General features: G+C 59.5%; 1 protein-coding gene across 1 annotated transcript in view; it reads right to left on the bottom strand.

Annotated features, from left to right (window-relative positions):
- Window positions 1-9,249: 9,249 nt before the first annotated feature.
- The window catches only part of LOC100467994 (cell migration inducing hyaluronidase 1), a 39,897-nt gene continuing 29,869 nt past the window's right edge, over window positions 9,250-19,277 (bottom strand). Inside the window, exons 14-18 of the mRNA XM_034667794.1 lie at window positions 17,557-17,761; window positions 17,306-17,392; window positions 16,526-16,683; window positions 13,578-13,678; window positions 9,250-12,096 (exon numbers count right to left, since the gene is read on the bottom strand). Coding sequence (XP_034523685.1) covers window positions 11,969-12,096; window positions 13,578-13,678; window positions 16,526-16,683; window positions 17,306-17,392; window positions 17,557-17,761 — 679 coding nt within the window. The 3' untranslated portion in view covers window positions 9,250-11,968. The remainder of the gene's footprint in view (window positions 12,097-13,577; window positions 13,679-16,525; window positions 16,684-17,305; window positions 17,393-17,556; window positions 17,762-19,277) is intronic.

The following is a 19,277-nucleotide window of genomic DNA, read 5'->3' as shown; positions in this document are numbered from 1 at the left end:
GATGGCAGAGACTGTCCCGGAAGCAGGACAGCCGTCTGCCCCACACACTGCACGCGGGAGCACGGTGGCCTGTGTCCCTCCAGGGAGGAGCGCCTCCTCGCCCCCCTCGTTGGTGTTGCACTCCCAGATCCTTGTGTGGCCCAGGGCCTGCGCTCAGGGGGGTGGGCGTTCACCCCACAAAGGGCAGAGACCAGGGCCAGGTGGTCAAATCCCAAATCCCAGGTAGACCGCAGGCCGACTGCGCCATTTGCAGGACAGGGGATTCTAGTGGGCCAATGTTAGGAGGTCCCATCAAGTGTCACAGGCCAGAAACTCTGGGGCCTTCCCCACCTGGTCCAGCATCTGGGGACACCTGAGCTGCAGCCGAGGCCACTCGGTAAACTCCCCACAGGGCTTATGGACGTGACCCACACCTCCGCGCACACCTGCCGCTCAGATTCCGCCCAGCCCTTGGTGGACCAGAGCAGCCCGGCTGGCAGGGTGTTCCAGGCTTAGAGCGCAGTACCTGGCAGTCCCGTGGCAGTTATCTGTCCTCCACGGAAGGCTGCCGAAGTTTCCAAGGTGAAGCGTCCGAGCCCACAGATCTGGAGCCTGGAGCACTGCGGGCAGGGAGGGCTGCCGTCGGGAATGTCAGGAATTCCTGGCGACATCTGGTCTCTCTGCGTCTGCTGCTCTGGGCCAGCCAGCATTCTTCCTCTGGTGAGTGAAGCTTCGAGTGAGGCTTCTCGCCGTGGGCTTGGATACACGGGGCCTCTTTGATCCTCGCCTCCTGCCTCAGCCCCAACTTTGATGACCTTGAGTGCCATATTTGATGTCCCTCGCCCGCACCTCGTCTATAAACAGGAGTGATGGGTTCTGCCAGGCCTGGAATTTATAGACCAGGATCTGGAATAATCAGGACAAGACGGACTCCTTTCCAACGCACAGAAAGGTCCCTGAACACCGAGGATAGAACGAACCTTGCTTACAGACACCCTGAGGTCGTTGCTCCTCCCTTAGAACCCCTTGAGGGTAAGTGTGGTGTTCTCTGCCTTTGGTCACCTTGTTCTAATTTTAAATCAGTGTATGTCGGGAGCCAGAATGTGTCTGTCACTTCTCTGTGCCACAGTTGGACCAGACCAGTGTTCCCCAAAGGGATTTAAACAAGGGACCGGCCCACTGAGGAGGAGCTTGCTGCCGAGTAGTTCTTTGGGCTTTAGAGATGCAGAACCAGGAGAGAGGAGAGAGGTAAGGGAGGAAGAGGTGCAAAGGCCCAGGGGCATGATTGGGCAGGGCCAGGATAGACACGGAGGGAGGGAGAGAGGGAGGTGGCCAGTGGCTGTGGGAGTGTGGCCCTGGGTGGGGGTGGCAGAGCCAGAGGGCGTGTGTGTGTGTGTGTGTGTGTGTGTGTGTGTGTGTGTGAGTGAACACGTCAAATGTGGGGAATGCTGGCCAGCCGAACTCTAAGATCGTTTAACCTGTAATGATCTGTGACTTCCAGAACCCACAGGGATTCTGCCCGCTGACTCTGCCGGTGAGTGAGTAGGGGGTCGTCACAAACTCTTTTGGAAACAATCTCAACGAGGACTCATAGTTCATCAGAGCAGACCGTGAATTACTGAGTCGTTCCCGGGCAGCTGAACATGGGCTTCTTCGACCCTGTCATGTGAGTACAAAGAATCCCGGAATGAACAGCTTCACGCCCGGGCTCTGTTTGCTGGGGCTAAATGCCCTTTAAGTACTTAGTAGGTCGCGGAGAAGGACTATTTTTAAGGCTCTTGACTCGTCATGCTAAATACTCCCTAACCCGGCCACTTCTAACTTTCAGAGGCCTGTTGTCCCAGAACTGTTGTGAATATGAGGGAACGCAAACAGCGTGAGAGGTAGCCGGCGTCCCGGCCCCTGTTACCAGCTTTGATAATTGTCCATATTTCCATAGTCATTTTTAATCTGTGTTTTGGGAAAGGGAACATGCCTCAGTTTAACCACTCTCTGATTTTTGGCTGTTAGGGTTGTGTCAGAGTGTCTGTTACCATGTAAAACGCCGCAGCGACGGCCCCAGTCACCGATCCTCACGCACCCCCATAGCCCTCCACTTAGGATGCATTCTTTGACGCGGTGCTGGAGCCAAACTTTGCACACGTTTTCAAATCACTTTTATGTAATAGTAAATCTCTTTCTAGAAAAAGTGCACCAAGCAGCTGATCACCGTCTACGAGTTTCCATTCCTGTCCCTTGGCGTTCAGTTTGATGGGCAGTCAACAGCATCTCACTGTTGTTGCAGTTGGCATCATATAATTGAGGTTGCAGTTTTAGATGTATTTGTTTCCCATTTGTATGCTTTCTTCTGTGAATGGCCCCTTCTGGTTTTCCTCCTGGTTTTGTTCCCCTCCCCCACCTGCTCATGTGAACTTTCTAAGAGCACCTTGTGTATAAAGTATAAGAGTCCAGCAGGAGGCCCCAGGAAGGATCATTTCATGGAGGGGCCACTTGCAAGCCATGAATAAAGTTTGGGCCGCAGCAAGGAGGAGGGCAGTGACCCTGGGCTGCAGCCACAGGAAGCAGCCACCAGCCGAGGCCTGGGGGTGCCCGGAGGGAGGGCGGTTACTGGGCCCCAGGCGAACGGTGGGAGAGGGCTCTGATCCAAGTCCTGGCTTCCTCAGTGGGATGGCGCCAGCCCACAGAGGCCCAGCAAGGAGGGAAGCGGTGACCTTGGCTCCCTGAGCCAGCACCTCCCGCTTCCCGAAGGTGCCGCCCGCTGGCTGGACCCGCTGGGAGTCAGAGGCGAGGGGCTGCTGGTGGCCTCCTGCCTGCTCCTGGGGCGCCGAGGGGGGCGGGTGGGGCACACAGAGGTGCCCAGCTTGTCCACAATACTGACTTCTTTTTTTTTTTATTTTAATGATTTTTTTTATTATATTATGTTAATCACCATACAGTACATCCCCGGATTCCGATAAAGTTCGATGCTTCATTAGCTGCGTGTAACACCCAGTGCACCATGCAATACGTGCCCTCCTTACTACCCATCACCGGTCTATCCCATTCCCCCACCCCCACCCCCTCCCCTCTGAAGTCTTCAGTTTGCTTCTCATAGTCCATAGTCTCTCGTGTTTCATTCCCCCTTCTGATTACCCCCCTTTCTTTATCCCTTTCTTCCCCTACCGATCATCCTAGTTCTTATGTTCCATAGATGAGAGAAATCATATGATAATTGTCTTTCTCTGCTTGACTTATTTCACTTAGCATTATCTCCTCCAGTGCCGTCCATGTTGCAGCAAATGTTGAGAATTCGTTCTTTCTGATAGCTGAGTAATATTCCATTGTATATATGGACCACAGCTTCTTAGTCCAGTCATCTGTTGAAGGGCATCTCGGCTCCTTCCACGATTTAGCTCGCAATACTGAATTCTTATCTGGGAGACCCATTTTAAGCTCGTTTCCTCCGTTGATTTGTCTTAAGTATTATTTAGGGTTTTAAATTTTAATAATTCCATGGAATCCTGTCAACCAATCTTGATGACTTTCCCTTTGGTGTGTCACCCAGGAGAGCACTCCCCATCCCCCACTTCGTGTCTTTATTCAGCCAGATGCAGTGGGTTCTGTCTGGCCTGGGAAGGACAAGAAGTCACTCTAGGAGACACCAAGGAGCAAGTCCCCGTGTTAGCGGCCTCTTTCTGCTACAGGAGGTGACGCGGTCCTGTCCCGGGGGTCCAGTCCTTACCCTCTTTCTTCGAAGACACTCTGGGGGGGTCTGCTGGACTTGCAGAGACCTGCACAGAGATGGGTGCCTCCCAAGCGCTCTGCTGCCTCAGCCTCCCGCCGGCGATGCGCTGGGGCCGGCTAGCGCCAGCTCGCGAGGGCCAGGGCTCCCGGGGACGGGACTCAGCTTGCCACCGGCCCCCTTGGGACAGTCACGCCCTGGGCTTCACTGGCCCCGTCGGGACAGTCATGCCATGGTCTTCAGCATACGCTACAGACCAGGGCTTTCTCCTCCTGCCCACCCCCGCCTCAGCCTTCTCATCCAGCCCCTGCAGGAGGGAATGGAAGGGGGTGTCTCCCTCTTCTCCTCCTGCTCCGTGTCTGAGCTGGCTCCTACAGGGTGGGGCACAGAGCTGGGGGGCTGGAGCAGGAGGGGCAGCGAGCCTTCCCCAATCTGTGCGATTGCGGATGTCCTCAGGTGCCCTCTGTTAGGGCACATGTCCGAGTGTTGGCTTTTTGGCTTGGGACGTGTTCTGGGTTATTCCCAGATACTGTCCTACCTGCTTTGATCTGAGCAATACAGTGTCCAGTTGAATACTGGTACAACAACTTTCTCCTTCAGCTCCTGCCTCTGGAGGCACCCCTCAGCCCCTTCCTGTAAGGATGTCCCCATCAGAGCAGGCAGCCGTCTGGGGCAGGGGCCCTTCGGGCTCGCCCACGCTGGGGGTAAGCTCCTCGATGTGTGTGTGGCTCATGCGAAGGCCCGTGCATCCTTGCCCAGCCCAGAGGTGGAAGTGTGTCTATCCAGAGGCTGCGCTCTATTCTCCTTCAGTTACCCCCAGATGAACAGAGACATCTTCAGCCTCTGCCCTCCCGAGTGACAGGGAAGCGGGACAGCTCTCCAGAGGACGCTCTTCCCCACGGGGGCAGCAGCTGGGTGGCCTGTGAGTTTGGGGCTCAGCAAGTGTCCAGCTGAGAAGTGAAGTGTCAACCTTGTCTTCCTGCAAATACCCCGATCTCCCCAAGAGGGGTTCTCTTGGCACCCCTCTGCTGGCTTGGGGGATGCACCCCTTGAGAGAGGACAAACATTCTATTCTTGGAATTTCCATCAGGGAAGGCCCCCGGGCAGAGTCTCTCACCTTCCATTCCCTAGTCTGGAGGTGGGTGATGGGGCCCAGAACAGTCCTCTCCACGTGTCCTTCAGGGATGACTCAGGGACCACCTGCTCAGAATGTGGTAACTGTCACCTGTTGCCCCGCCAAGCCCCACTCCACAGCCTGGTCCTGGCAAGAGGCACCTGTACTCGCAGCTCCGTCACGTTAGCGAGACCAGTCATGGGCTCTGTGGGCTCTTGGTGCTGGTGCAAGGTGGTGGCCTGGAGAAGACTGCCTTTGCTCCACAGAGCTCCCGGATGAGTATTTGGATAAGAAAAGAAACGCTTAGCCCAATGTTTTTTAAAGATTTTATTTATTTATTTGTCATAAAGAGAGAGAGAGAGAGAACGCACAAGCAGCTGGAAGGACAGAGGGAGACAGAGAAGCAGGCTCCCCGCTGAGCAGGGAGCCCAACGTGGGGCTCGATCCCAGGACCCTGAGATGACCCGAAGGCAGGCACCCAACCAACTGAGCCACCCAGGCGTCCCACCCAATTTTCTTTTTTAATTGTAACTAGTGGAGGGAAACAACAATGCTTTGAATAAGGTGAGGAGCATTCTGATGTCCCAGACGTAGCAGCCAGACGCAGGAATTTACTGAAGGTGTGTGCCTCAGGGGAGGGGAGGCGGACAAACTTTCCGGTAATGACTAATTTTCTGTCTTAGGTTTTTGCTCCGCCATGTTCCCAAGCCTTCAGCAAAAGCCTGCTACGTGTGAGTAACTTCCGTGTGTTCTTGTAATTTGGGGGGATCAAGAAGGGAAGGGGCCGTGTTTCCCACCGCGGTCATTGTGTAGTGGAGCAAGGGGACAGCTCTGTCAGGTGAGGTAAGGGAGGTCCGAAGTGGGGGCCAGTGGTGCATGGGAGCAGCGGAGGCTCATGGGTGTGAGTGCACCTGTGTGTGTGCGTGTGCGCACGTGTGCGCGGGCGTGCGTGCATGGGCAGGACTCGGCAGTGAGGGTGGCGCTGACCTTCTCCCAATCACGGAGCTTGAGCAGGTTCCTTGACTAAGAGAAGAGGTGACCCCCAAGCACTGGAGACCCCCAAGCGGCCAGCGTTTGTTTGTAAACCTACAGTCAGCAGATTACGGGGTTTCGGTTTCTTGGTGGGATGTGAAGGTCTTCGATTGTCAGCAAGGGGAGTAGGGTGCGTGTGCGTTATCGCGGGCTCTGGTCTCACTGTGCTTCGAGGATACTGCAGAATTTTGGAAACTGGAGGCTCGTGGCAGCCGTGGGTTGAACGGGTCTGTTGGCGCCGTCTTTCCAGCCGTGGCTCGCTTCGTGTGTCTGCGTCCCAGTTGGGTGGTTCCTGCCGTACATCAGACTTCCTCGTCGTTTTTATATTTGTCCTGGTGATCTGTGACCAGGGATGATGACTCCCTGAAAGCTCAGATGATGGCTAGTGTTTTTTAGGGAGACAGTATTTTATTTTTTTTAATCTTTTTAATTTTAATTTCTCTACTGACAGCACCTTTTTTTTTTTCAAGATTTTATTTATTTGACATAGAGAGAGAGAATGCACATAAGCGGGGGAGGGGCAGAGGCAGAGGGAGAAGCAGGCTCCCCACTGAGCAGGGAGCCCAATGCAGGGCTCGATCCCGGGACCCTGAGATCATGACCTGAGCCCAAGGCAGGTGCTTAACTGACTGAGCCCCCCAGGCGCCCCATGATACAGTATTTTAAAATTAAGGTGTGTACGTTGGCTTTTCTAGACGTAATGCTATCGCATATCAGTCGTGTGGTACAACTATAACGTGTATGCACGCTGGGAATCCAGAGTTCACTCATTTTGCTTTACGGCGACATCGTGTCATGTGGTCTGGAGCCAAGCCTCACGCTTCTGCAGTCCTCCCCCGTCTCAATTCCCACTGCTTCCCCTGCCCCTGGGGCAGGGGAGCTCAGTGTGGGGTCAGAAGGCAGCTGGGTCCTGGCCTCGGTGAAGAGGGCAGAGACGAGTCTGCTGAGGCCTTCATTCAGCATTCAGTGCTGCATGTACAGGGCACAGCTCTGCCCCTGTGGGAAGTCAGGTGCCCTGAGTGCGGCTGGTGGGAGGCGTGAGTGACAGCCCGAGGCAGGGAGTACGCTGTGGGGCTGCAGGCCCTGGGTCCTGGGGGAGGAAGGAGGAAGGGCCACGGGTGGGTCGGAGAAGCCTGTGCGGACCTCGGCCTTGGAGAGGGCAGGCATCAGCCAGCGGAGGAGAAAGAGGGACGCGTGTGCCCGGTGCAGGGGTCAGGTCACATGTCACATGGCGGGGACCCTAGGTGCCTTGGGTGGGTGAGAAGTGATGAGATTTCTGTGTGCCTGGGGCCAGGGTGGGGACAGGTGGGTGACGCAGTGGTGGGCGACGAGGCTGAGACGCAGGCACACTCTAGGTTGGGGCCTGTCCAGTCTGTCTCCTGGACATGGGGACAAAATTCCCCAATCCTGCTTCCGACTCTGTGCCATTGCATTTGAGACGGGCAGTCTGAACTCTGACCTCCCTGGTGGACACCCATCTCTCCTTCGTTCCAGCGTGTAGGGAGGAGCCCCCTGCGGCCTCCTGCGCTGTCTCCCCGGCCTTTGCCTCCAGGCCCTGAGCCCTGTTCCCTCGTCAGGAGCGTTCTTCCTGCTCGTCTGCAGAACTTCCTGTGCCCCCCGCCCCCCATCGCCAGGCCCTGGCCCCCGCCAGGCTGGCCTGTGTCCGTGCACACGGGGACTCCCCTGTAGGCGTGGGTGGAGGAGCAAAGGCTGAAGGCCCCCAGAGCCCCTGCGTCTCTGCCCGCTGGCTTGTCTGCTGCTCCCTCTGCTTTTGGGTTGGCTGGCTGCTGCGGTCTCCTGGAGCCCTGCTGGTCCCCCGCCCCAGGGGCCGTCCCCGTGTCAACGAGCCAGTGCACGTGCTTGTTCAAGCAGGGACACTGCTGGCGGCCAAGTCACTAGGGACTGCCCCCACCATCAAATCCAGGGGTCTCTGAAACTCGCCCATCGGCCTCCCCCTCACGCGGCTCCCCTACCCGTGGCCCGCCGCCTCTGCTGGCTTTCCGTCCCCCCCGGGCTGTGTCCCCGTCCCTCATTGGTCCCTGACCCGCAGCCCGCTCACTGCCCCCAGCCTGCCCCAGGCGAGGACGGTTCGCCGCCCCGGCCTGGCCTGCTGCTCGCTGGCTGTGGGGCCGCATGCTGGCCTTCGGGCTCCTACACGCTCCCCTCTGTGCAGCGCTGGGCTCGGAGCAGGCGCTCCAAACGCTGTTGACTGACTGTGCGCACGTGACCTCGGCCTCCACGAGCAGTTCCTGGAGGGCAGGGCTCGCGAAGCTGCCGCGGCCGCCAACGCGGGGCGTCCAGGCTGGGCCGCCAGACTTGTCTTTGACGACTCGGTACCACCGATGTGGTGTCGGCCCCATTCAGTGAACCGAGTGCACACCCGTGCACACACGCACACACACATTCACATACACACATTCACGAGCACACACAGGCCCACACACCCACACAGTCACACGTGCACACACACAACACTCACATACACAATCACACAGTCACACGCACACCCGCAATCAACACACACACACACGCACNAGTCACACGTGCACACACACAACACTCACATACACAATCACACAGTCACACGCACACCCGCAATCAACACACACACACACGCACACATGTTGGGGGCGGAGATGGAGAAAGTCCAGCATAGGAGCCCCGAGAGCTCTCTGGAAACCACCGGGACAAGACCTTTCTGGGACGATGGAAGTGCCGTGGGTCTGTCCCGCCCAGGACAGCAGCCACCAGCCACAGGGGCCGCCGAGCACTCCACGCGTGGCTAGTGCCACCTGGGACCTGAACTTTGTACTTCATTGTAATTAATTGAAGCGCAGGCAGCCGTGTGTGGCTGGGGGCTGCCTAGGGGGCTGTGGAGTGTAGGACACTCCCTGGTCACCCCGTTCCAGGCTCTGCTTCTCACCTTCTCCTCCCCAGATCCTGCGAGCCCCTCCTGGGGCAGCCGAGGGACCGTGCTAGGCCGGTTCTGCCCCAGCATGTCTGGCAGCTTGGTTTGGACCTATTTCTCCACCTCCACACTGTCCTCGGACGCTGTGTGTGGCGTCTGGAAGGAAGACACAGTCCTTCTAGCCAAGACCCTGTTGGCCCCTCCTGGCTTCCCCTGGGGACAGAGCTGCTGACAGCTTCCTGACGGCTTGGGAGCATGGAGGACAGGTCACGCGCTGGGCACACGAATGAATGACATCTCTCGGGGGACCAGCTGCACCAGCTCCTACGAGCGCCCCCTTGGGGCAGGGCAAGGTAGGACCTTGGCATCTAATTCTTGGAGAGAGAGGCGCTCAGGCTGATTTCCTCAATCTTATTCTCCATAGAAAGCTGGCTTAAATTGAGGGCCGCATTCATGGAAAACAAAACAAGCAGGCAGGAGAATGAGATCCTTGTATGTTTACTATGGTACAGCAAGATTTTCCACACCAGAGCCAAGGTCCTCTGCTGCCGGCAGACGGCTCTGGGTACACTCCCCACACACAACATTGATTGAAGACAGTTCATTTCTCTGACAACGACGTCTCCAAGTGCATATATAATAAATAAATAGAAAATACATCTTTGTTCATGGTGGCACCTCTAAGAAACGTTTACATACAAAACACACTATACATCGAATTCCCGAAAAAGGACCCGCTATTTCGGCAACAGGAAGGAGACAAACATTTCAGAGGAGTGTCGTTTACCCTAAAGGCCCAACTCATGTGAACACTGACGGACAGAAAGAACCATAGGAAAAATTTTCCAAGCCACAAGACAATCCATGCCACCAAGCACATGCCCGGCCACCGGCTGTGGCAGGTGGTGGAGAGAAAGTGTGCAATCCTGCACTTTTAGACATATGTACAACTCTGAGGATTTTCAAATAGATCATTTTGGAAAGTGAACCAAAAACAGTCCACGTTTCTGGCCACCCAAAGTGATCACATCCTAAGTGGTTCACAGTGTGACACCCTTTGCATTGCCAGAGTCTCAAAACCCCGTAGAACCGTAGCCGAGAATGTGAGGTCATCTCGGCCGCCACTGCAGGGCCACGCAGCTGCCCGCAAGAGGCCCGCCCGGGATCAGGGCCTGGGCAGCTGCCACGTCCCGCCGCCACCTCCTAGCCACTGGGAGAACTGTGAGGTGTTGGCCCAGCCTGGGGAGGGGCCCTTCTGCCCGAGTGTCATGGATGCGGCCAGGCACAGGGAGCCAAGAAGGCCCTCTTGGAAGAAAGGGTTTGTGGTTGGTGCAGGAAAGGGGAAAACGCAGCTCCTTGTGTCCCGTCCCCCCCGCCCGGTGACCCGGGGACCTCAGCAGCGACAGGGAGCTTTCCTCCTTCCCCGAGTTTTGCGGGGTGGTGGGCAGTAGCTGGAGGGCCTGCGCTGGGCCCCGCAGCTCAGCAGATCCCCTAGAGCGGCCACGCTGGCTCACCAGAAGCATGGTGGTGTGCCCCGGCGCTGTCCCCTGGGCCACATCTGCAGGCCTGCAGACCAGGGGGCACCAGTGGAAGGGCCGTGGCTGTTGTGAGCCCTCTCGAGGGACGGCAGGTACTTTGAACACCGTGGAGGCTGCAGGGCCGCCTCCAGCCTGAGGGAGGGCAGCCCCGTGTGCACAGAAGGCCAGGAGGGAACCGCCATTAGTCGGTTCTCTCTATTCTGAGTTTTCCCTTCCGGGGGGCTTGGCCCCATTTGGCGAGCTCCCTCGGGAGTGCAAGGCACCCTGGGTCCCATCGTTGAGGCAATGTGGCATGGCAGCAGGGGCTGGGCATGGGACTGCCGGCCCGCCCCCCCCGGCCTGGCTGTGTGGTTCCTCCCCATGTCAGGGTCCACATGCCCCATCTGTAAAATGGGGGTTTGGGACTAGATCAGCATCAAGGTCCTTTCCAGCCCTGAAACCCTGGGCTCATCGAGGGGTGAGCCCATTCAAAGAACACATGAGGCCCCAAATAGGAGCTTACTTCTCTCGACCTAGCTCCATGCCTGTCCAGGTTAGAGGGCGCCTGGCTGGGGACTGAAGTGCTTCCCACGGCGGGCGTTATGAACCTACCCAGCCCCCGCATGTTTGGCCGTGATGAGTGGGCCAGCAAGCGTCACGTGGAGGGCGACCTTGCAGTCACCAGCTTCAGGCAGATGGGGGCAGGAAGGGCAGTCCCTCCAAACTACTCTGCCCACCCAGATGTCCTGCCTTTCCTTCCTGCAGGCCCCATTCCTCCTCCTGGGGGAAGCTTCCTGACCCACCCAAGCTTGTGGGATCCTTCCCTCCAGAGGAACCTGCGTGGCTCTTCATCTCCCCCCGTCACAGTCTCTACCTGGCATCGGAGGGTGCGTGTACCTGACCACCTGTCCCCCCGGCCTGCAAGCCCCTGACTCCAGGCCTGGCTTCTCACCGCCCCCACCCTGGTTGCCCCAGGGCACCCTGCGTCACAGGCACTGGCCGGAAAGACTCCCCTTGTCTTCGGCTGGGTTCTGCATGCGGTACGAAAAGCCACAGACTTCTGCAATCTCACAATAGAAAGGGCCTCTAGAAGTCATCTAGTTCTGTCCCCCTCCCAGGACCTGAAGTCTCCAGAAAGGTTGAACCCCTCCAGAGGCAGGGCTCGCCCCTTCCCCGAGGGGAGCCGGTCCCGCCTCGGCGAGCGCGTCTACACTCCGGCTCCTAACCCCATGCAGGCTGGTGCTTGCCTGCAGGAACAAAGATTTCCTGAAGACCCGTCTCTTTTCCTGGCTCCACCCCCCTGCCGTGCGTGCTGAAGAGCACAGGGATCTGCAAATGGCTGGATGGGGGCTCCTGCCTGAAGCAGACCCTATCGCCAGCACGGCTCGGGGCTCCTTGTATGACCCCCACCCCACCCCTGCAGAGGCACAGACAGGAGAGAAGCACCCAGGAGGCTGCAGGGAAGAGGAGGTCTCCAGTGTGGGCAGCTCCGCCCCCAGGGCTGCAGGTAGACGCTTGAGTGGGGGCGGGAGCGGGGCAGCACCAGGCATCTCTGATAGCCTTCCCTCGGCCCATCGGGGCTGACACCAATGGTGCCAGGGGCCGGGGAGCCAGCCGCCCCGCCCAGGTCCCCGTCCGGGTCCACTGCCAGCGTCCGCCTCCCTGCGCACCGCGGGCGGCGCCAGGGACAGGCCTGCTCACAGCTGCTGCTTCTGCACCACGGGGATCGGCACCGCTTGGAAGATTTTGGCCTTGTCGTCATCCGTGTCCAGAGTCACCCAGGTGGGCCGGAAGCTCCCTTTGAAGCCAACGAATGCCATCTTCTCTGCAAAGCAGGGATGGGTCCCATGAACAGAAGCCCCGAGAGAATGGCTACGCCCCACCATTTGCAGGGCTCCCCATTGCCATCCCCCTGCCCCTACCAAGTAGCCCTCTCCTCGGTGCACCAGACGGTGCCCCCCCCCCAGCCGGGAAAGCTCTGTGCCTGGCTGCTGATGGTACCTGGTGTCGTTTGCAGGGGGCACGTGGGGTGTCACCTGAGCCCCGGGGCCAGCCGCCCGGGGTGGTGGCTGTGCTTTACACAGGACATCTAGGAGTGCCCACCACCTTCGAGCTGAGCCCCCTGCCCCTGTCTGGAGCCCAGCGTCCCCGTCTCTCCCACGAGGGATGGCACGTCTACAAGCTCGCTCCCCCGCTCCCACGTGCTGTGGCCTTAGAAGGACGTTGTCCAGGGCACAGAGTGGACGGGGCAGCCCGACCAAACGTCGAGGCCTCGGCCCCGCACAGTGGTCTCCCTCCTGCATCCAGAGCTTAACTGTCTGAGGGGCGCGGGGCTCCATGTCCACACTGAGGGGCGGCCCCGCCTGGCACGCAGCCCCCATTTCTCAGCACTGGGAAAGCACCACATGACTGAGGTCACCTTAGGCACGTCAGCTTTTGGCAACACGGTCTTACTTAAAAAGACAGAGGCCCCAAAATGATTCCAGGACTGAGCTGGAAAAGAGACCTCTCTTTCCCTCGGGTTCTCTTTCGGCTCCTTTGAAGGGCCTTCATTCATGGTTCCTGATTTTTCTCCAGGAGCTGCCTGGAGTTAACGTCCCGTATGATGGACGACTAGCGTTAGGGGGTTCTCGTGGTCGGGATGGCACGGCAGCCAACCGCCCTGACTGGCTCTGGACGAGACACATTCGGCTCCAAACTGAAATCTTGGGCAAGTTACTGAAGTGTCTGATTCCTTCTGAAATGGAAAGAAGGGCCCCGGATGCCCTGGTTCTTCATGAACCACAAGGTGCTGACAGGGGCGGGGCTGCACACACACACGGACCACGGAGGACAAGAGGGCCCACAGACTCGCTCCACCTCCCTCCCAGCCTCCCCAGGGACGTCCCCCAACACAGCCTGCGGGGACGGTGACGAGTGTCAGGCCGGCATTTCTGGGCTGGCTGGTCTCTTCCCTGTGGGGTCTGTGCTGGGCTTTGTGGCAAAAGTGCTGGGTGACCTTGGACAAGCCACCTAGATTCCTCGGGCTTTCATTTCCCCCCAGGTAGGGCGGGACAAAAGAGAGCTTTGCGGACTGCGGCGTGCTGTGAATGCTGGACATCCGTTGGAGCGTGGAGGGGGAGGTGGGCCCTGCCAGGCTGAGCAGCAGGACCTGCGAGGTCAGCCAGATCGAGCCACTTTTCTGCGGACACTTTGTTAAAGGTGGGGGAGCAGACTGAAGAGCTCTAGCAAGTTCCCTCCGGTGTCTGCCTGTGCGTTAGGAGGGAGTCGTACAGTCAGCGTACAGTCCCCCTCTAGACCGCTCACCTTTCAACTTGATGCTCTTATCGGCCCCGAGGTTTTCCAGCACTCTGGTCCAGGTGCCCCTGGAGGTGTATCTTCCCTTGGACACCATGAGCACGATGGAGCTGCGCGAGAGAAGGGGACATTAGAGGCCAGGCTGCAGGGAGGGCTCCTCCTGGGCAGTGGGGGCTGGAGGGCAGTCAGCAGTGCCCAGGGGCCCGACCGGGGATTTGGGACAGGGCAGCCTGTCCTGCATGCCGAGCTGACCGGCTCTTTCCATGTGCTGACCGACATCCTGAGCACCCCTCCCACTCATCCGGCCGCGGTCGGTGCCCGTGGCCTCTCCGAGCCTGTGCTCCGCTGGCCCGCCGCCCGTGCATGTCTGTCCCAGACAGGACAGAGTGGGTGCGCAGAGCACACCTCTGCCAGGGCCGGGGAGCAGGGACTTCGGATTGCATTTATTGGTTAGGACCAGAGAGAAACATGGCGGGAGAGGAAGCCCCAGCCTGGGCTTACCACGTGCTCGGGAGGGTTAACCTCCGCGTCACATCACTTCCCTCTGCTCGGGCAAGACAGCGCCATGGCTCCAAATGGGGAGATTGGGGAGAGTTTAGTAAGTGTCTGAGAGGACCTGTCCAAGGGGAGCCGTGCTCGGGGATGGGGGCAGAGGCCCAGAGCTAGGGGTGCACCCAGCCTGGTGGTCCCCACTTGCAAAAGCCCAGCTCTGGAGCGAGGCTCCCCTGCCTTGGCTGTGTTCAGGCCAAAGTGTTGGGAACACAGACTCCTGGCGGCAGACTCAGCCTGCTGGGCCAGACAGGAGGAAATGAGCACCTCCCCCAGGAATAGAAGCCCAATGGGGCTTCCCGTTCACATCTCAAAGGAATCCCATAACCACAGACCACAGTCCAGACATGGGGAGACTTACAGGATTCTGGAACCCGCTGTCACCCCCATTTGTGTCCCCCTGGGAGAAGGAACACTCCTCAGATACAAAGGCTTTTAGCCCTCACGCATGGGAAGGGAGCCGGGGCTGCGTGCGGCCCTCGGGGAGACTGGGGAGGACGCCCACGGGGTTGGGGGGTAAGCCCGCTAGGGAGAGGGAGCATGGCAAACAAAGCCTCAGTGCTGGATTCGGGCTGCGTTCCCAGAGGCTGTTCGCCACTGTTCCAGTCCAGAGCAAAGGCTGGAGACCCTTCGGCTGGGGTGACCCCAATCAAAGGTCATGCCCTCCAGACAGGGCCCAAGGTTAGATCACGGGAACCGGACACACAAGCCCGCACGCTGGAGGCGTCCCTGTCTGCCTGGTGTGGGGCTGTCCCGGCCTGTGAGCCCCTGCACCTGCCCGCGGCGAGATTCCCAGGGGTGGCAGGGCAGAGCCCACTCCTGCAAGCCAGCCTTGCTGTTCTCGGGGTGAGCAGCGGCCTGCTTCTTTCCCTGGTGGGCGGGGATAGGCTGGAAGGGGCAGGGCCGGCCTGGGCGACAGTGGGGTAGGCCCTGCCCCGCCCCGTTGCTTGCTCCCTCACAGGAGGTCAGAGAGGCGCCCGCCGGTACCCGTTTGCTGTCAGGGCGTCTGGTGCCACCCCAGGGTTCTCTCTCAGCAGGTTCTCAGTGAGGGCTCTTCCTCCGAGGCTCTTGGGGCTGCTGCCCGGGCCCAGAGGAGCCCAGGCGGCGGAGGGTCCCATGCCTCTGCCCCTCCCCTAAATGAAGCGGCTCTGCCTTTTCCCTTCTTGTTCCAGACTCTGCATCGTGTTTCATTTCAAGAAGAAATCCTCTGGCCAAAAAAGGCATGAAAACTACGGATCTCAAGATGAAAAATGTGTGTTCCCCAAGTCAGTAAATCTGATCTTTCTGCATGAATGTGCAATGCTACAGAAGCTTCTAGGGAGGGATGGTGCGGAGGCTAAGTGTGAGCAGAGCCCCCATTCTCTGGACACGCCCATCACACCCTCGGCATCAGCGAAGCTCATTTGTTCTCACCAGTAGGTATTTCCTGAGCACCTACTATGTGGCAGGGGCCACACTGAGCACTTTACTCAGACTTCCTGCCGTGCCAGCTCCTGGCTCTTGAGTGGGTTCTGTCCCCAGTTTACCAGAGACGCACATCTGAGTTAGACGCGGCCCCCACTTCCGGAAGCGCAAGCCCTGGACCCGGGAGTAGCCGTGGCCCCGGTCCTACCAAGACCAGCGCCTTAGTAGAGGCTGCATGGAAGGGAGCCCACCGAAGACATGCACGTGTGCTGGGCTGGGAAGGTGCTGGGGAGCTCCCAGGGACGTCTGGGAGACGGGGCGGGAGGTACAGGTGAGAATTCAGGCCAGCAGTCCACAGGGAGGGTGGGTCTGACGGGGGAGGCGGACGGGCTGGCCTGGTAGGAGCTGAGCCAGGGGTGCTGGTGCCGGAGGGCTCCGTGGGGCAGCCACAGGGAGGACCGGCAGGAGGGCGCGGGCAGGCGGGCTGACGGGGACGGGGCACAGAGGAGAACTGAACGGGGAGCCGAGCAGGACGCCGAGTCCGGTGCAGGTGTCTGCAGGGACAGTGCTGAGGAGCCAAAACAGAGCGAGCAGGAGGAAGGGCAGCTCTGGGAGGTTACAAGACCACAGACGGCGAGAGTCCGTCCTAGAGGAGACGTCCGGATGGCGTTGCCCAAGGAGCAGTCGGACAGGAATGTTCGGGGCCGAGCAGAGGTCTGGGCTGGAGGTACTCAAAAGCCACCAGCATTTGGATCGCATTGGAAGTGTGGGAGGGGTGAGATCATGCTGGGAAAGTGTGTCGTGGTCGGGGAAGAGGGCCAGGGCAGGCCTCCCACTGGTAAGCCTGCAGCCCGGCCGCCTCGGCCTGACCTACATTCCGCCCAGCTGCGGCTCCAACACGAGTCACTGGGCGGGCAGCTCCCTGTGGAGACGCCCCCAGCTCCCGCAGAGCGGACCGGACAGGGAGGGGGCCTGGCCTGGGGGTCTGCCCTGCGCGCACTCACTTGTCGGGGATGGCTGCCATGTGCTCCAACAGCTGCCACGGGATACCCTGCAGAATGGCGTGCCGGAAGCTCGTGTCGCTGAGCACGTGCCCCTGGCTGCCGTCGATCGCCACCACCTGGATGCCGTCCTCCGCGCTGGGGTACTTCGTCCCGTCCACCTGCAGGCCCAAAGCAACATGCCTGTGATGTGGGGTCCCGAAGGCAGTGAGCCCCGAGGTTCTCCTGCTCCATGGCTCCCACGCGGACCCCGAGGGCAGCCAGCTTGTAAAGCTGTTCCAAGCATAAAACCCTCTTCCATCAGATCTCTGTAGCCCCCTGGAGGGCCCTGAGTGATGGCCCCATCACTGGGAGCCTGTGAAAGTCACCCTCTGTGGACATAGGGTCATGACATTAAGGGTCTGGAGGTGAGGTCGTTGTGGATTTAGGACGGGCCCTAAATCCAGCGATAGGTGTCCTTGTGGGAGGAAGGAAGAGGGTGCGTGACTCCCACATTCAGGGAGAAGGCCATGTGGACAGAGGAAGGCATTGGAGAGGCGTGTCCTCGAGCCGGGGACGGCAGGGACGGCCGGCAGCCACCAGGGGCCAGCAGAGGCCTCGGGCAGCTGCTCCTCGGAGCCCGAAGAAGGACCAGACCCTGCCAGCCGCCCGATGTTGGACTTCTGTCCTCCAGAATGACGGGGGAATGCATTCCTCGGAGGAGGAAGGCTGGTGATGGCAGCCCTAGGAGACTGACCCCACCCTGAGGTCAGCCCCCAACCCCTGTGGGGCCAGAGCGCTCACTTCAATGTACGCAAAGTCGTTCATGAGGTGAAAGAATCGCTGCCTGGAACTTTCCATCTTCACCTCCAAGAAGTGGTCCTTCGTCTTCTGGAAAACAAGCAAAGCAGGGCGCGGCTCTTGGGTCTGGGGAGCCGAGAGCGCGGCTGGGAGGGTGGCCGTCCCCCACGTGTCCTGGTACCCCAGACCCAGCATCAGCTGGGGGGCCGGGCGGATGCCCGGGAAGGACCCTCCCGGCCGCCCCGGCCACTCACCAGCTGGGCACCCAGGAGCTTCCTGGGCATGGGCACGTCCACCACAGGCCTCTCGGCGAACCTGGGGTAGGCGGTGGCTGTGCAGTCGCTGACGCCCGCGTTCTTCGGGATCAGAGCCTTAATCTTGATTCTCTCGCAGCCTTTCACGGAGCAGAAGGCGAACCGCTCTCTCTCGTTGTGGGCCTTCAGCTTCAGGAACAGCAGCCTGCAGGCGGGGAGTGCGGCCCTTGGCTCCGGCGGTCGAGCCCTCCTCCCCCTCCTCCTCCTTCCTCTCCAAGGGCCTTCCCAAGCCGCCCCCGTTTGACCCGCGTGCCTCACAGCATGGCCAGCAGGCCGTGTCTGTCTCGGGTCGTGTGCGGTCAGAGGGGCAAATGCTGCGGGATAAAGCTCGTAACACCAATGCGGACCCTTCTCTGCGCCCCCACTCTACGCCATGCTACGTGCAGCCACAAAGTCACACAGCATCTCATTTACCCCTCAGACAATCCTGACCAGTAGGTACTGCCGGCGTCCCGAGTCCTCAGATGGGGAAACCATGGCTCAGAGAAGCCCAGTGACTTGCCCAGGACCGCACAGCGGGACAGTGGCAGAGCTGTGGTCCGTCCCCTCACTGTGCTGGGTCAGGAAAGTACTAGCGGGCTTCCTCCGGACCAGAATCGATTCTCGCTTATGGGAAAGGACCAGACGCGGCCCGGGGGGTGCAGGGGCTCAGATGGCAAGCACGCCAAGGCACGAACTTGGGGCTTTTCACTGTTGGTTCCGTTCCGGGGAGAGCTTTCGGGCTGATGCCCACACGTGCAACGTTAGCACCGCCGACGCGGGCTGTCCCTGGGCGCTGACCCTCGGCCTTGCGCACACCATCCCATGAGCCTGATGCCCCCGCCACCACACAAGGCTGGTGGCGCCAGGGACACACACTGGCCGCACAGAGGGGCCTCGAGAATTGGGGAAGCCCAGGGGTTTGGGCTTCTACACGGGAAACAAGCCTCCCGCAACCCAGCTCAGTCCCCGAGCGCGTAACTGACCTAAATAAAGCCCGGCATCATCGTCAGCACGCCCTGGCTGCGGGGCCGGAAGGCGGGCACCCCGTCTGCCCCCCGGTCTGCACCTCTGTGCCCCGTTTCCTGGGGGCGGGGTTGTCTGCAGGGCGTCGCGGTTGCTCACTGCTGCCTGGGGACGTTATCAGGAGCTCTGTGCCCCAGCGGCTGCTTCATCCTCAGGCTCCGTTCCCCCCCACCTGCCGCCTGTCTGCCCCACAGTGGCTTAGAATTTATGTGAGAAAACGGGTGCTGTGGCCCCCATCCCAGCATATTACTTATGCCTCTGACTTTCAAATTCTAATTTCTCTCTAATCAATATAAGTACGAGAAAATGGGGGCACCTGGGTGGCTCAGTCGGTTGAGCGTCTGACTCTTGGTTTCGGCGCAGGTCATCATCTCCGGGTTGTGAGATCGAGCCCCACACTGGGCTGTGTACTGAGCGTGGAGCCTGCTTGAAATTCTCCCTCACCCTCTGCCCCTCCCATCTGTGCTTTCTCTTTCTCTCAAATTAATAAATCTTGGGGGGAAAAAAAAGGAATGGGAAAATGGCCATAAAGCGATCCTTTCCCCTGACTCCCCCAGGGGCCTGGCTATTGACGGCCTTATGGCTTCGCACATGTGTGGGCATTCCTGAGATGTCAGACTTACTCTCTTTTCGCGGGAGGGGACCACAGGCCTCCC

Source organism: Ailuropoda melanoleuca, chromosome 9 (genome assembly GCF_002007445.2).
Source record: "Ailuropoda melanoleuca isolate Jingjing chromosome 9, ASM200744v2, whole genome shotgun sequence".
In the NCBI taxonomy this organism is placed as follows: domain Eukaryota; kingdom Metazoa; phylum Chordata; class Mammalia; order Carnivora; family Ursidae; genus Ailuropoda; species Ailuropoda melanoleuca.
Note: the sequence above shows the minus strand (reverse complement) of the source record. Positions and strands in the feature narration are given on the sequence as shown.